This window comes from Falco punctatus (assembly GCF_963210335.1).
Source record: "Falco punctatus genome assembly, chromosome: 5".
NCBI lineage: Eukaryota > Metazoa > Chordata > Aves > Falconiformes > Falconidae > Falco > Falco punctatus.
Window position 1 is genome coordinate 66,784,535 of NC_137584.1, and position 16,092 is coordinate 66,800,626.

At 41.2% G+C, this 16,092-nt stretch overlaps 1 protein-coding gene across 1 annotated transcript in view; it reads left to right on the forward strand.

Moving 5' to 3' along the window:
* The first annotated feature begins 28 nt into the window (after window positions 1–28).
* The window catches only part of SEC63 (SEC63 homolog, protein translocation regulator), a 63,709-nt gene continuing 47,645 nt past the window's right edge, over window positions 29–16,092 (forward strand). The window contains exon 1 of the mRNA XM_080390350.1: window positions 29–279. Within this exon, the coding sequence (XP_080246476.1) occupies window positions 156–279 (124 nt within the window). The 5' untranslated portion in view covers window positions 29–155. The remainder of the gene's footprint in view (window positions 280–16,092) is intronic.

The window sequence follows — 16,092 nt, forward strand, 5'->3', positions numbered from 1 at the left end:
TTCCGCGGCGGCGGCGGCCGGGAGGGGGCGGGGGGAGCGCCCGTTCTCGCGGGATCCCGGAGCGGCTGGCACGGCCCCGCGCGAGCCGGGACGGTGCGAGCGGGCCGCCGGCGGGGACGCCAGCGGCGGGGACGGGCGGTCGGCGCGGCGCGGCCATGGCGGGGCAGCAGTTCCAGTACGACGACAGCGGCAACACGTTCTTCTACTTCCTCACCAGCTTCGTGGGGCTCATCGTCATCCCCGCCACCTACTACCTGTGGCCGCGGGACCAGCACGCCGGTGAGCGGCCCTGCCCCGCGCTCGGCCTGCGCCGCCGCCTGCTGCCGTGGGCGTCCCCTCCCTTCCCCTCCCCCCGCTCCCCCCCTGCCGGCGGCGCGCGCCCCCCGGCCGCGCACGCCCCCGCGCCGCGGCGGAGCGGGACCGGGCCGTGCCGTGCCGTACCGGGCCGTACCGTGCCTCCCGCCGGGCCGGGCCCGCGGCGGCGCCGCTCCGCCCCGCCCCGCCTGGGGCGCCCGGCCGGCCCTGCGGGGAGCGCGGCCCCGGGGGGTGCCGTGCTGGGGGGCGCGGGCCGGCGCTGCCGCCGCTGTCAGCCATTTAGCGGTGCCCGGGGGGAGGCTCAGCCCAGCCCCCTCCCGAAGGCGCGCTCGGCTCCGCGCCCCTGCGCCTGCAGAGTCATTGCTGCGCTGGGGTCTGGTGCTTTGTTTTGGTTTGTTGGGTGTTCTCTTTCCTTCCCGGGGGGTTGCGGGGCGGGTGACCTAAATCTTCACCGTGGGAAAAGCATAAACTGTGGAGTGGAGGCCAAAGAGGAAAAGTTACCGGGCTCGGCTTTTGTGCGCTGTAAGGTCGCAGCGAGTGTGAGAGCGGGGCTGTAATTTTTCCCATTGGAAGTCAGGGTTGGCTGTCCGAAGCGCCAGGTGACCCTTCGGGGTGATGCTTTGCAGCCCCCAGCAACGTTAGAAAGTTTCCCTGAATACTTAAAAAATTTATTTCCACAGTCATTTCCCTCTTTGTCTTTCGCGTATCCCTCTGTTCTTGGAAGGAGAAGGCATTTTGGTATGCAGGCTGCACAAGAACACGTTTTTAACTGCAGTTGTGAGGTGAAAAAAGCTGTAGAAACTGTGTTTAAAGGCAGGGTGTTAAACCACCCAGTGGAACGGGTGCTTCTTGCCGATTCCCATCGCTGAAACTACTGACCTTTTAAGAATGCCTGTGCTTTGCAATCTGAGAGGAATCCCTTACGTTCACTGCATCTTTTTATGTCTGATATCTGGTGGTTATTTCGTGGTTTTTGTGTGCCATTTTAAATTGCGTGGCGCTCTTTCTCTTAGTTTTATGTGTAAAATAAATACTTAACAATGAGATCTTATTCCTGTACCTTCTATAGTAAGGCGTAAGTAGAAAAAAATGATAGAAGAAATGCTGTTTTGGTGCTAAATCATAGCTGTTTACAGTCGTGGTTGCTGACAGTCATGTCTGCAGCTTCTGACAGGGTACTGGCTAGAGAACCTCTTCGGAGGATTGACCTCTGCCCTCCAGATACTACCTGTTGTATGGCTGAGGAGTTTCTGTTGCAGAGAAAGGTTTCTCTGCCTTATCTTTCTGAGTCCTGACTGTTGCAGAAGGGAGACGTTACTATTATTGAAGACATTTTGTAATGGTTGGGTTGTTCTTAAGGAGCAGGAGATCAGAGAGAGAAGATAGTTTTGGAGAAAACTTTACTTCTGTAACCTCAGTGGTTTTGTTTTATTTTTGTTCTGGTGAAGGGTGGGAGACAGCAGGGGAGAAAATTATTCTCTTGAATAATGTTTTAGTTCCTCTGTAGTTCTTAGCAGCAGCTTCTTGGGGGAAATGTGTGACTTAGAGATGCCGTGCAGAACGGTATGGCCAGCAGTGATGCTCAGTGCTGTTAAGCTTGGTTTCAGAGGGCTGACAGAAGCAGGAAAAGCTGTAGAACTGGTGTCAAACTTGGAAACACTTTACTAGCTTTATATTTGATCTTCATATATCTTTCCAGAATGGCAGAAAATGTGAACCTGACTTTGGAATATGGCTATGGATTGTACTCTGTTTCCAACTTGGGCTGCCGTTAAACTTTACTAGTATCTTTCCCTCTTGCCAGCATTGCTGAGTACATGGAGGGCCTGCTGCATATTGTTCGGCAACTGGTGCTAGACTCTTACAAAGCTGTATCAAATCATACTTTCCAAAACACAAGGTAAAATTTTATTGTACTGTTGGTACAAAACCAAGTCAAGTAAGTGAAAAGAACCAGGCATGGCAATGGATGGAAATGAAAGAATGATTTCTGCCTTGTAATTGTCTTAATGGATTTTAAAATGTGAGTATAGTCCGGGGTTTAGCGTACATTTAATAGCGTGCCTGCAGTCTCCTGTGTGAGTTCTGTTCTGCAGTCTCTTTTTAAATGAAGAGTTGAGGTGTTGTGCTAGTCATGTTTGGGACTACTGGAGTGCTTTTTTGCTTCATTGTGGTGTTCTAGTTCTTTAAGCGTACAGCTCATGTGATGCATTTCCAGCGAAATCCTATCATAGTTTTCTCACAGCTTTGTATGTATTTAACCATACCTGTTCCACCATTTGAACCGGATTTCAGAAAAAAGTTCAACCTTGTGCTGATGCAAAGTAGCAATTGTTTAGCCATGAGTTCGTGTTTTCAGAATAATTAATGAGTTTTTTTTAAAAATAAACAACCGAAAAAACCCAAACCAGACCAAAACCACGTGTCATTTCAGAAACTAGGAGAAGGCTATGTCTTGAGAACAGGAATCCTCCAGCACTGCTAACTTTTTATTGTTGTAATGAGCAGGAATATCTGGATGTTGGTATGAGGTGATTATTTTGATGGTAATTTAGAGCAGGTTTTCCAACCAGTGGGGCACAGTACTGGGCCGAACTGAATAAGCTCTGTCAAGACCTCTTGTTCTCTCTGTGTAGGACCAACTAACATTTTCATTCTGGAATTGTGTTTTGTCCTACCTGTGCAAGAGAACCCAGTGCAGAGGTGCCTTTGTGGCCCCGAGCAGACCTGGTAAGGCCCGGGTGGACTAGCTAGCTGTTTCAGCTCCCACTGCAGCAGAGCCTGCCAGGAGTGAGAAGACCAGATCAGAGTGAACTTTTGAAGCAAATCATATGCTTGGCCTCCTCCCCTCAAGACCCTTTTGCAATGCAAAACAGAGCACTCAAAAGACATAGAGCAGGTGCCTTTTTTTTTGGTGAAAACTAGTTTGGAAGATGACCTTCAGCCACATAGATTTGCAAGAGTGCTAGAGCTAGGCTGAAGCAAGAGTTAGAGAGGGAGGCTGAGCCCTTGGTGCCTGCTCTTTCCTTCTACAAATGCACTGCCATGGATTGCTGGTACTTGATACAGCAAAGAGCACGAGACAGAGGAGAAAAAAAGGAGAGACAAATAAGAGTGCAAAACACTCACAGCTTTCTTCAAGTGAGGTTTAGCACCAAAGATGCTAATGGTTCGTAACATTTTGGGATTTGTTCTGTAGCTTTGTAGTAAATGACCGTAAAGTAAATTAAAAGGAGAAAACCCCCATAAATCAGCGTATATTTTTGCCATAGTGAAGATTGGAAGGTAAGAATATATCTGTACTGCTTTACTACTATGAGAAAACTCAAAATGCGTTACCTCGTGTCAGATTTTTAACGGGATAGTTTTTTGGCAAGCCGTTAGGGTTTTGCTCTTAGTTAATTTTAAAATGAACTTTTGAAAGGCCTTTTCAATACTACTGTCTTGAAGAATAGCATGATTTGACTTGTCTCTCTCAAGCTTTGAGTAAAATTTGAGCTATTTATTTTCTGGGTATCTAAATCTGCTTTCTCCAGGCATTCTGAGAGTCTATGAAGCATTGCTGCAGTCTGCAGTAGGGATCGATACTTATATTTGGGAGGGTTTTGCTGTGGTGTGGTAGTCACCACCATGAACTGTCCTATAATTTCATTACCTCAGCTTTGATAAACCAAACAAGCAAGTAATTGACTTTGTAGAACGGATTTGTCCCAATGACTTTATCTCCTCAGTGTTCATTGTAGAGCTCATAAGGCTCTTGTAAAAGGTTAATTGTTCAGCTTTGTGTCTTGGGCTGCGGTTTCATAACTACTTCAAGGTAACAGTTCTCTAACAGAGTAAGTCTTTTATTTCTCTCTCTCTCCCTTGTGTCAAATAGAGCACCTGAGCAGTGTGAGGGACTGGAACATTGAGCTAAAAGGAATTTTTTTGGTTTTTTTGTCTTTTAATGTGTATTGGTTTCTGGGTAGGACTCTGTGATGTCTGGGATGGTGCAGGGTGTGACTTGAGCTGGAGGGGAGAAGGCTGGTTCTTCTAGGTGGTGGTTAAACTTCTATGTTGTTTATCCTTGACTTGTATCTTTAAAACATATTTATGTGTATATGTGTTTTATTAGTAAAAAAAAAAAGAAAGCCCCTAAAAACCAGTTCATACTTTTTGTGGATTATCTCTCTTTTGGGTGAATGTTGGTATAACTTTAGTGTAATTACTATGAGAGAAACTATTACAAGGACTATTCTCAATTTGGAACAAAAAATGCTGTTGCTAAAAAGTTATTCTGGTGCAGATTCACTTCTTAACTAAAAAGTATTTTCTGCAATAGGAATTTTAACGTTGTTTTTCAACAAGTGAATTGTGAGAGTTGAAGAAAACGTGGGTTTTTTTTCTCAGCAATTAGGCATGGATAAGCGCCCATCGGAGTATCTTCGTGTTGTTGGACTTGCCTGTCGGCTTGTGTAGATTAAACATCAGCATCTAAAAGGAGAGCAAGAGGTGAATGAATTGAGTTGGGTAATGTGCCAGTTGTTGCAAAATGCTAATGCGTTTGCTGAACTTTGTGTACTTTTTGGCTTAGACCTGTGTTGCTGAATTAGGACACATAATTATCAAGCTGTGCTGAAACAGGTGGTCATAGACTGTGATCTGCACATGTATCTGTGAAAGTTTGTCTTTTTTTTTTTTTTGAGTTGATTTAGGTCTACATTAAAAAAAATATCCTGTTTTAGAGCACTGGGCGTTCATAATGTGTTACAAAGCTGTTGGAAAGAACAAAAGTCTCTATCCTGAGTCTTCTACAGTAACTTGAACAAAAGATGTTGAAAACTGGATAAAAACCTCAAAGAATAATAGCTGTGAATGCAGGGATAATGCTAATGAAAGTTTTCTCTTGCGGTTTCTTCTCTGAGAGAAAAGAGGGCTGTAGGAGCTGTTCTGCTTGGAACATAGATCTTCTTGAAGTACAAGACCAGAAAAACCTACTGTAGGAATGGGAGAGGGGGAAGATAATCTGCTGCACTTTTGAATCTAGGAAAAATTATTGATAAGAAATGGCTAAAAGCTGTTCAATTTCTTTTCATTGTGATATAAATCAATATAAAGTATGTGGGGTGTTTCTGTGGCTTTTTTTTCTTTTTGGTCAGTCCCCAGCTATATGTTGTCCTGTTGCTCACTAACATTTTACCCCTGCACCCTCCGCCTTCAAAAGTTTCTAAGATGTAGCTAAAGTTTTCTGGAAGAACACTGGGCTGGTTAAAAAAGCCCTAAAACCTCACCTTTAAAAGTTCTGGTTAAAGGAGGTTATTCCTTAATAATCTTTGAAGATACCATGCCTCTCGGAAGAAGCATAGGCGGTTTGAGAACCCCTGCTCTAGTCCAGCTTTTTTGTGTTGGGGCTGGGCGAAGTACAGAAATACTTAAGAAATACAGCTTACTGGGTGACTGTTAAAAGGGAGAATAGAAATAATGGTGATACTTAATATTTTGTTACTTTTTACTGTATTACGACTTGGAAACAGTAGGGTTTTTTTGCAGGTAAATGGGTAGTAGTTGGCAGCCATATTCAAAACCTTGAAAAGAAGTCCTGAGAAAGTCCTTCTTTGAAGGTTTACTGTATTAGGAACCATACTTCTCTGTATATCTGCCCACTATACTGGATATCACTATATAGTAATGTAAATATGAAGGTTTCTCTGTATTTTTTTGGTGCATTTTTCATCTGTAGATCTTCAGGCTGTCTTCAGAGATCCATGTTAATCCCCTGCTTTAAGATAGAAGTAGAGGAACTGAGGCTATGAAGTTTTTTGCTTGTTAAGGACAAACAGTGAGTCTGCAATTTGGATGTGACTCAAACCAATGCAGAGAATGCGGGTAGCATTTCTTCTGTTTTATCTGTAATGGAGTAATGAGCACTTGCACCTTAACAGCAGCTGGGGGAGAGGAAGGGCATCTCAGAACTACCTAATACTGCTGATCCTGCTTTGGGGTAAAATTCTTCTGTGCTGCCTCTAATCCGCTGGTGAGGTAAGGTTGGTTGTAGGGGGTTAACTGTGATTACTGTCCTTGCTCACAGTTCACTGAAATCTCATTAACTTACCTCAAAAGTATTTCACAGCATTTTGGTGTTTGGTAGTACAGACTAAAAGTACAGGATGCTGGTAGAGGATGGGATAAAAGGACAGGACAAAAACACAGGATGCTAAGCTCATTGCTAATGCTAATGCGGTGGACAAGCATGGGTGTGAAAACTTGATACCTGTGATTATAAAGTGTTTTGTGCCTGTATGTGTGTGCTTTTGTCCTTTCCTGTTAATACAGCCTTGGAGCATGGTGTCAGGAAGTGGGAGGAGAGTTAATGAAACTCAGTTAAGCATTTAGGAACTGTTATTTCATATAAATTGAATTTTTTTTAGGTATTGAGAGATTGAGTGAACTATGGTTAACTTAAACCATTTCAAGTTCGGAAAAATATGGCTTATTAGGTAACTCTTAAAAGGGAGAATAGATTATAATGGTAATACTTCATACTATTTTGTTAATTTTTTTACTATATTGCTGTTTTGAAGCAGTAGGATTTTTTGCAGAAACATTTGAAAAAAGGGCAAACATCATGAGATGTCATTAGTAATGCCTAGCAATTATCTCTAAAAATACTTTTTGAAACAAAGTATTTGGACGCAGTAATCTAAACTGCTCTGTTATTTGGAAAAAAAGCATGTCTTTTCATGGAATTTTTTTGAAGTATTGCAGTCTTATTATAAGCATTGTAGTCTCCTAGCAGTAAAATAAAATTAATAACCCTGTGTTAGAGGTTAGCTGAGTAGCTTCAAGACTGTCCAGAACACTTAATTCTGAAAAGCTTTTTTCAGAATATGCAAGATAAAGATCAAGCTATTAGAAGAACTTTATCTATCATTACATAGACATGAAAATAAAGCTGTTGTATTTTTTTTTTTAAGTCAGCCTTTCTTATGGAAGCTCATGAGAACTGGTGTTGTAGAAGTTTTATTATATACCTCATTGTTCTTTTTCTACTTGCTGCAAGGATATCTTGACTATTCGTGTAGGTGACATGGAACTATCAGGATGTACAGGCTGTGTGTCAGAGAATTCAGGTTAGTGCTATTTAACCTGAGGTATTCAAGGGTAAAGTATGATGGTTCAGTTGGTTTCATGAGCAGCTAAACCATTCTTGCAGAAGGAGCACGAATTTGAGAGAGCAGGGTGAATGATGAGGAAATGGGGTCGACAGCGATTCCAAAGTGAGGGTTTTGAAGTGGGTTTTTTTGTGTTGTTTTTGTTCAAATTCATGCCTGTCAAGAAAGGTGCAGATCTACAGCAGCTTGGGCAAACCTAGGCGAGGCTGCAGCTGTGTGCTTTCGTCCTGCGCTGCTGCCTTCTCCCACTGAGGGATCTGTAGTCCTTTTCCTCAGCTGTTAGCCAGGACCTGACACACACATGCCTCTTGATTTTTGTGGTGAGGGAGGTCATGCTGGCTGGACCATACAAAGAGTAGGGAGAAGCCCAAAATAGTTTCTTCATTTCTTTTATGAGCAAAAATGTTTTTGTCTGTGCCAGTTCTTAAGTAAGTGTACAATTGAGAAGATTGAAGAAGTGTTTTCAAATTTTTGCGTAATATTTCCCTTGTACAGAAAATTACTTACAAGCATTCTAAATGTCTGCGGGAGGTGATGCATTTTAGACTCAAAAGATGTCTTTATCTTGGTTGGCTAGTTGAGCTGTTTGAGACTAGGATACTTGCTGGCATTGTGACTTCTAGAAAGGCTTACTAATAAAGTTTCAGATTTTTTATTTTTTTTATTTTTAGAAACAAGAGCGGATATACTGGGTCAGGTCAGATGTCGTCTTTACATGATACTACAAAAGTGTATGCCTTAAGGAGAGAATAACATGACAAGCATAAATAGTGCTTCCTTTGCATATTCTCCCAGTTTCCAGTGGTTTTTAGTTCAAAGACTCTATTTTAGCATAGCATCTATACCATCCTGTGGCTGCAAATAATTATCTTTGTTTTGCATCTGCTTCTGATTTTATTTGATGATCCTTATTTGCTGTACTGGAAGAGGCCAGTAAACATTCAGTCCTGTCTGTCCTGGCTGTCACTTAAGGTTTTTTTTACAGCCTTCTGTTATCTCTCCTCGCACTTTTCTTTCTCCCAGCTGAAAGATTTGTAGCTTATATTTTGGACATAAATCTTTTCTTATGTTCAATGGCCCTTGTTCACCTTAATTGAATGTTTTCTAGTTGCTGCTTTTTAAGAGGTGGGGACTAGGACTGTGCATCATACTCAAGGTTGTACATACCTTAAGCTTATGTGGTGAAATAATGTTCTCTTCCTCACAGGAATGCTCTAAATATGTGCTTTGCTCGTTATAACTAATAAGTATTTAGCTGAGGTTTTCATAGAACAGTTTCTCACGACACCAAGATCGCATTCCTGAGAGGTAATGATCAGCACCAAGCTCATCCTTTATATATATCTAAAATTAGGGTAGGCCCCATTGCTCTTTGTTTTTATGCCCTGAATTCCATGTGCCATTCTGTAGTCCACTTGCTTGATCTTTACAATTCTTTAGGATACCCTTGCCCTTGTTACCCGGAATAAATTAATACCATCCAGAAGCTTTATTTTACTGCTCACACCTTCACCCAGGTTACTTAGTGGTGAAATATATTGTAGTTCCAGCATGGATTCCTGCAGAATTGTCAGTTTCCTTCTGCTGTAGGAATTGGCCATTCACTCGGCCTTGCAGTCACATACTTATTTTTGCAATAGATAGTTGCCCTGAAAGACTTCTAAGAGGAACCTTTCAAAAGCTTTTTGGAAACCATAGACTGTATCTGTAGGATGTCTTCTTCCATACGTTTACTTTCTTTAGAGGACTTTGCCTTTACAAAAGCACCACTGATGATAAATGGATGTATGGTACTTACCCCTATGTCCACTAATTCTGTCCTTTATTATAGTTTATTCGAGGTGTGCATCAGAACAATACTGAATAGAGGCATTTTCAGTGATTGGTGGTATGCTAAGTGACTTTTGTCTACATTTGTTTTGGATTGAATGTTTACTCATTTCTTCCCCACACCAAATCGATAAAATCAAGCTAATAATTAAAGATGTGGAAGTCTTAGAGCCCAGTGGTGTTGATTTCATCTAGAATTGTTAACTTCTGACTCATGGGTGTCGTGCCATATTAAAATGGATAGTTTTCTGATTCCTCTCAGATGCCGTTGAAGTTTTGCTGATGCACCTGTGGGCATAGCCCTACTATAAATTTGATAATTCAGGATTTTGTCAGCACAAATGAGACTGTATACTAATAGGAAGGAGAAGTTTTGGAATAGGCTTGATTAGGAATAATGTAACGTGGAACTGCCCAGAGACCAGGGAGGCTGGCTATAAACAGCAAGTCCAAGTAAGTAAACTCTGAAAAGAAGTTAACTTTCAAGATTTTGAATCATCTTCTATTACTATTTATTAAAGTTTTTAGTAACAAATGCTATCTTTTGGTCAGCAAATAGGTGTGGAACAGTGTGAATGAAAAAATAGGTTACTTGCCCTTTTACACTTAATCTAGTTGCTGTAAAACATGCTCTAGAAAAGAAGCAGGCTTGCTATTGAGGTCTTTTCCAGGACTTTCTGTGGTTTATGAGCTGCTTGGAATTTTAGTAGTTAACAACATATTAAAACATATTTTTTAATTATTTCTATGAATATTTATAAGGCAGAAAAAAAATCTTTTAGAAAACAACGAGGGTCAGCGTCAGATTCAGCTATAAACATTTTAGTGAAGAGGCTAGCTTAAACCTCCTTATGGATAAACTTGGGGTAGTGAGTACAATTCTTACAGCAATAGAAATTAAGATTAGAAAGCATCTATTCAGATTATTTAATTCTTCACTGGTATGGTCAACTCAAAGTCCTGAAACATACTTTCCAGGTGTTTTTTTTTAAATAATTTTAACTGAAACACTGGTGTTATTTGAAGCCTTTTGGGTTTAAGCAACTGCATTTTAGAATACTTTTAAGTCAATTTAATTGACTTTATGCCTCATAATTTGGGGTTTTACACTAGAAGTCAATTCTATTATATTTTTGAGTAGGTTTGAAAGATTCAGAGATGTTGCTGACTTTGTGAGATTGTGTGTTGCCTCTTAGTTACTGGGGAAGATGTGTTACTGCTTTAAAACTTCGTTAACAGTGTTTGTCAGTGGCATCTCTTGAAAGTAAGTGTATGTTTTTTTTCTAATCCTGTGATTTTTAAATTATTCCAGGAAACTGTACTAGATCCGTTTGGAGTCTATTTTACAATAATTATCAAGGAAAATATCAATAGTTAAGCAAAAATGATCTAGTAAGGCAGTAGAGTAGCATTTTTATACTTGTATTAATCACCGGAGAAATGGTTATGTGATTAAAAATGTAAATTTGTTTAGAGAGCCCCAGTTCAAGATCTCAGCAAATAAATTGTTCATACCATTGTTTAATTTCTGTGATTGTTGAAGTAGGAAAAAGTCCAAGAATTCAGCTTTTGCATATGTGTGTGTATACATTGCATATACATATACATAGTTGTTGAGAGAAAACAGGAACCTAGTGTGCAATTTAGAGGATTAAAACTGTAGAACTCTGAATGAAAACCAGCAGAATCAGAAACTCTCAAGAGCAGGGTGCCAGCTGAGCCTGTTACCCTCAGGTTTAACAGAATAGGTTTAAAGCTTAGAGCAGCAGTACCCTTGGATCAAAATCTTTACTTAAGCCTTGCATGCTGTGTGTATTACTTGCATCTCTTGAAATGTTCCGAAGGTACAAGTTTCCAAGACAAGGGGTAGAGAGAGGATGACATGCTGCAATTATGCTTTGTGGAAGTCTTGTCTGTGAAGAGATCTCTGCATTTCCTAGGCTGCAGAACTCAGTCATGCAGTATTCCATGCTGAAAGAAGTCCTTTTCTTTTGAAGCCAAGCAGCGTTCTCCTTTGGGTGAATTGTCTCCATCTGGTGGGAAGAATGTTTCATACGCGCTTCCTCAAATATCTTTTCCTGAGAGTCCACTGGAGCTGTATCTTAGACTTGCTGCCTTTACTTTTCTTAGTAGCCTTAAGGCAGAAGGGATGCAAGAGGCTAGGACATGCTTCTGTTCTTTCTTAGTTTGAGCCAGAACGTTGGAAAACTGGTGTATTCCATTTATTCTGGAACTAACTAACTAGTTTTTTTGTTGTTTTAAAAATTGTCTGTGTGATCTTTTAAAACTATGTGCTTTACATAAGAGTACTGATGCCATTAGTCTTATTTTGTGGTATTTCATCCTAAAACTGACCTGTGTGTGTTGCAGCTGAAACAGGGTTCTGGTGATTAAAACTTTCCTCCTCTATATAATTCCAAGTGTACTTCTTTCCCTTCACTTTCTTCCAGAGTTGCCCATCTCCAATAAATGTGTAATCTTGTTACGAAGGAAAAATAACCTTCCTTAGGTTTTCTTTTGGGAGTACTTACGGGAACCCCTAGAACCTGAAACAAAAAGCTTAGGTCTAGGTAGGGATCATTTGTCAAGCATTCCTAAGGATAAAATAGATGCTTCTGTTTCTTCAGAAAAAAAAAAAATATATAAGCACTTCTAATAGTAGAACAGTGAAGACCACTTCTGCTTCACTGTCAGGAAGGAGTAGGGCAGAAGTAATTTCTGCAGCAACAACTAGGTTAGGTTACCCTACACAGGTTACTAAAAATGAAACAAATCTTGTGCAGTGCTGTTGTATTTATATTGCTTCATGATGTTCACCCCAAAATGACTTGTAGCCCAAATCTTTTGGTTTCTTGGCGTAGTCATCTGGTGCCTTTGTCATTGCCCACAGAAGTAGTTTGTTCTTTTTGTGGTACTATTTTTTTAACATGTTTTGTGAAGTCGTGCCAGCATGTGTATCACAGATTCTTCTGATGATAGAAGTGCTTGTCTTCCTGAGCTGCCTGGCAGTGCCCCCATGGCCAGCGTCCTTGGTGTTCCTCATGTGTTGATAGAACCGTGTCTGTTTGTCATTGCTGCTGGTGCAGAGGTGGTGATCAGAGCATGGTAAAAAATGTGCAGTTGCTGCATTTTGTAAAGGTCTTGGTTTTTGAAGACAATATTTATATTAGATGCCAGAGACTTTGTATTCTTATGATGAGAGGTCAGGGGAGAAGCACAGAAAGGCAGGGTGTGTGTCAGTAAGGTGTGGCTATGGGTGAATGTCAAATCCAACCTTCACCTGAGTTGTAGGCCACAGCCTGTATGTCACCTATGGAAGCAGCAAGTCCAGCCTGTGGTTGGCTTCCTACTCTCGTGTGTGTCCTGTGTTCCTCACCCATCATGTGATGGGTGAATGAACAAATGTTGAGACATACATGAGATAAAATTTTTGCCCTGTGAGGGTGATCAAACACTAGAACAGGTTGGTCAGAAAGACTGTGGGGTCTCTGTCCTTGAAGATATTCAAAGGCCTGCAGCCAGAGCCCTGAGCAACCTGCTCTGTTGACCTTCCTCTGAGCAGCAGGGTTCAATTAGATCATCTCCAGAGGTCTCTCCCAACTTCAAGTGTTCCACTGTTTTGTGATGCCCAAGAACTGTGTGGTCTGGGTTGCCCACCCAGAACAAGCAGCTTGCTTATCCTGAAATCACTCTCTCTAAAGACCAGGATATTCAAAAGGCATATATAAGTTCTGACAAATAGAAGTCAATTTAGTGTTTTCTTAAGCATTCTCTACTGATATCTGTATTGTCACCTGGAATACAAGGGAAGAAAACCTTTAGTCACCAAATAAAAGAAAGAAGGATCGAAGATGGTATCTTTTTCTCTCTCTTTTTTTTTTTTTTTTTATAATTGCATTGAGCTTGTTCAAATGTTGCATACCTCTTTGGATTCAACATAAAGTTGACTGTATCTTGGACTTACATATCAGTCAGTGATCTGTAGTCATTCTCTAGTTAAGGTGTATAGCCGAATGGACAGCTACCTTTAAGGAAGCACAAGTCTAAAATACTTATTAATCACTTTATTTTAATCCAAAAGTAGTAAGCAGATTACTGTACAAGTAAACTTTTTTCCCATTTAGTTATTAATAGCTTGGTTGTGCTAGGGTCTTGATTTTATTTTCATTTGTCTAAAAGCTAAATTACCTACTAGTATCACTGGAGGACCTGAGTAACTCTTTGTGAATAATTGAAAGAGATGGTGCTCAGCCTTCCTTTTGTACTAGTAATTGTTCTATTTGAGAGCTTGAAGAGCATATTAAGATTTAGCTTTGGCTGGATGTTCACATACATTTGTTATGATACTGTAACAGGCACATGTGAACCCTCTGAAAGTGAGTGTTGTACTGATGAAAAATTGCTTGTGAATGTCCAGAACTTTGGATGAATCTAGAACAGTTTGGGAGGAAATGGAGAAAGCATGGGACTTCCCCGGATGATTTACAGAAACGAACTGGCAGTCTACAGTCCTCTTGTGAGAGGGGTGCTCCATACCTTGATGGGTGGAATATTGTTGGAGAGGTTAATTCTAAAGCCAAGGGATGCATGACGCCTCTGCTTTTCAAGACTCTTTAATACCTATTTTAAAAACTTTAAGGGTTTTACCCATTAAATGAGAAGCTCTTGGCTAGAAGAAAAGCATTCCGACCCTGCCCCTTGTCTCCCTGTAATCCCGTATCAAAGGACAGTGTCTGAAGTGCTGTTATGCTTTAATGGGGAACCACAATCTGGAGTGAGAAGAAACAGAGAACTCTTGCCTGCTACCTGCTTTTCAGAACCTCTTTCCCTGACAGAGCAAGGATGCCAGAGCTGAAGTGCAAAGAAGGTACAGTTCCGATTTCACTGCAAAGCTTTACCCTTAGCAGCATTGTAATGTGTTTACTCCTGTGTGCTTGAGGTCTGCAAGATACTGCAGGGACCGTGTGCCAGTTCTGTGACATGGCAATGCACTTGTGTGAAAGGAAACTCCTTGGGAGAGGAAGGCAAAGGAAAAAAGTACATGATTTATCCACAACTTGCTCATTAGGAATACATTGCTGCTTTTGTTAAGCATAGTAATTATCTGGTATTCTGGCTCTTGCTAGTCTTCCCCCCACCCCTTTTCCCCCATGCAACCAATGTCTTCCTAACAAGATAATTTTTTTTTTTGTGCAATCACATACATTGTCTGTAAATAAACAGGAAGCCTGTTTTTCCTGGATACAGCAGGAATACAGCTTTCTTACTCAGGGTGATGTTTTGCCAGTGGCTTTCTGCCTAAGCTGGGAGTGATGCTGTCTATATTCCGCCTTTCTCCCAAGTAGCTGCCCGTTTTTGAATTCCACAAGTTAATATGCGTTAATGATGACATGTGACAGAGGAAGTGCCTCAGGATAACGCTGAATAATTTGAATAGTCTGGACTTTAGCCTCAATTTGGGAAGGATTTGATTCTCTCTTTATGTTCCAGACAGATAACTATAAACAATCATTCATCTTAGTGCCCTGTTTCCTTTTGGGGTTGTTAATCAAATGAGACTATTGCCATCCCAAGATAGTAAAGAAATTAATGAGGTGCTTTTGCTCTGATATGGTTTAATCAACTGTAATTAGATTTGATCCAGAGTTGTTCCGATGAGTGTGGAGGAAAAAAAAAAATGATGGCTGCTTAGCTTCATGTTTTAGTTTGGTATTTGTCTGAAGAGGTCCCCATGTGCAGCATAGCTCTTCCAGGGACTCTTTGACTGACTTAGGTGGTACTGTTTACCTATCCAAAGGGTGTAATTTTTGCGCACACCACTTGCCTCCAGGTTTACTTTTTTATTTCTTGGTACTGCTGTCACACTGTTCACAAAATGTGACTCCTGCAGCTGTTACTGGAAGTCTGTTGCGAAACCTCAGGTCTCTGGTTATTAGAAACCACTTTTAGTTTCTAGCCTCGTTTTTCCCCATGGTCAGTTTTTTTTTGACCATATGCCAACTTTTTAGTTTACCTTGCACAACTATGTTTCTTTTCTCCAGGGGTGCCTTCCCCTCAGGGCCTTCTGGAAGATTTTTGGCATGGTAAGGTGAAGGGTGTTAGCATATTCTTGCAGGGAGGATGCAGAGAGGGGAAAGGAGATAGTCATCTGGTACTTGCCAGGCTGGACAGTAGGCAGGTTTGAGAACTGGGGTTTTGTGTCTCAGACAGAGTGGCACAGATTTTTAAATAGAGGCACAGCAGCTTGATAAAAACTTCCTAGCAAAAACACTAAAAGGAGTCATATCCTGTTAGGCTTAGTTTTACAGGATTAAGTAAACGAAGTTCTCCTGGTCATCTTCTGTTTGTCCAAAGAGCACTGGTAATCTGTTTTCATGTTGGTTTTAGGTACTTCTTTCTGCAGGCAGCGTAGTCGGTTAAGATAGTTACCAAATAGCACTGCCCCTTGGTTGTGCTGCAGAAATGTCTGTGGGGCTGTGATGCAAGTTGGATCAGGTAGCTGATCTGGATCAGTGTGGTTGAACTGAGCAGTTCATCTTGCTTCATCTTGCTTCAGTACTGCATAACTGAATTTATCAACAATATTTGGAATGAGTGATTGATGCTTAATATAAGCACATGGGTCTTCTATGAGGCTTGTGATGCCCGGTTTGTTCAAATATCAGGCATCATGCTATGGCTTATAAACGGTCAACAGGCAGGCAACTAAAACCCCCAGAACGTTTTCCTCTCTGTTTCTGTAGCAGAGCTTTTTAGTCCTCATTACTTAATTGTCTGTCTAGTTTTTAATGCCATC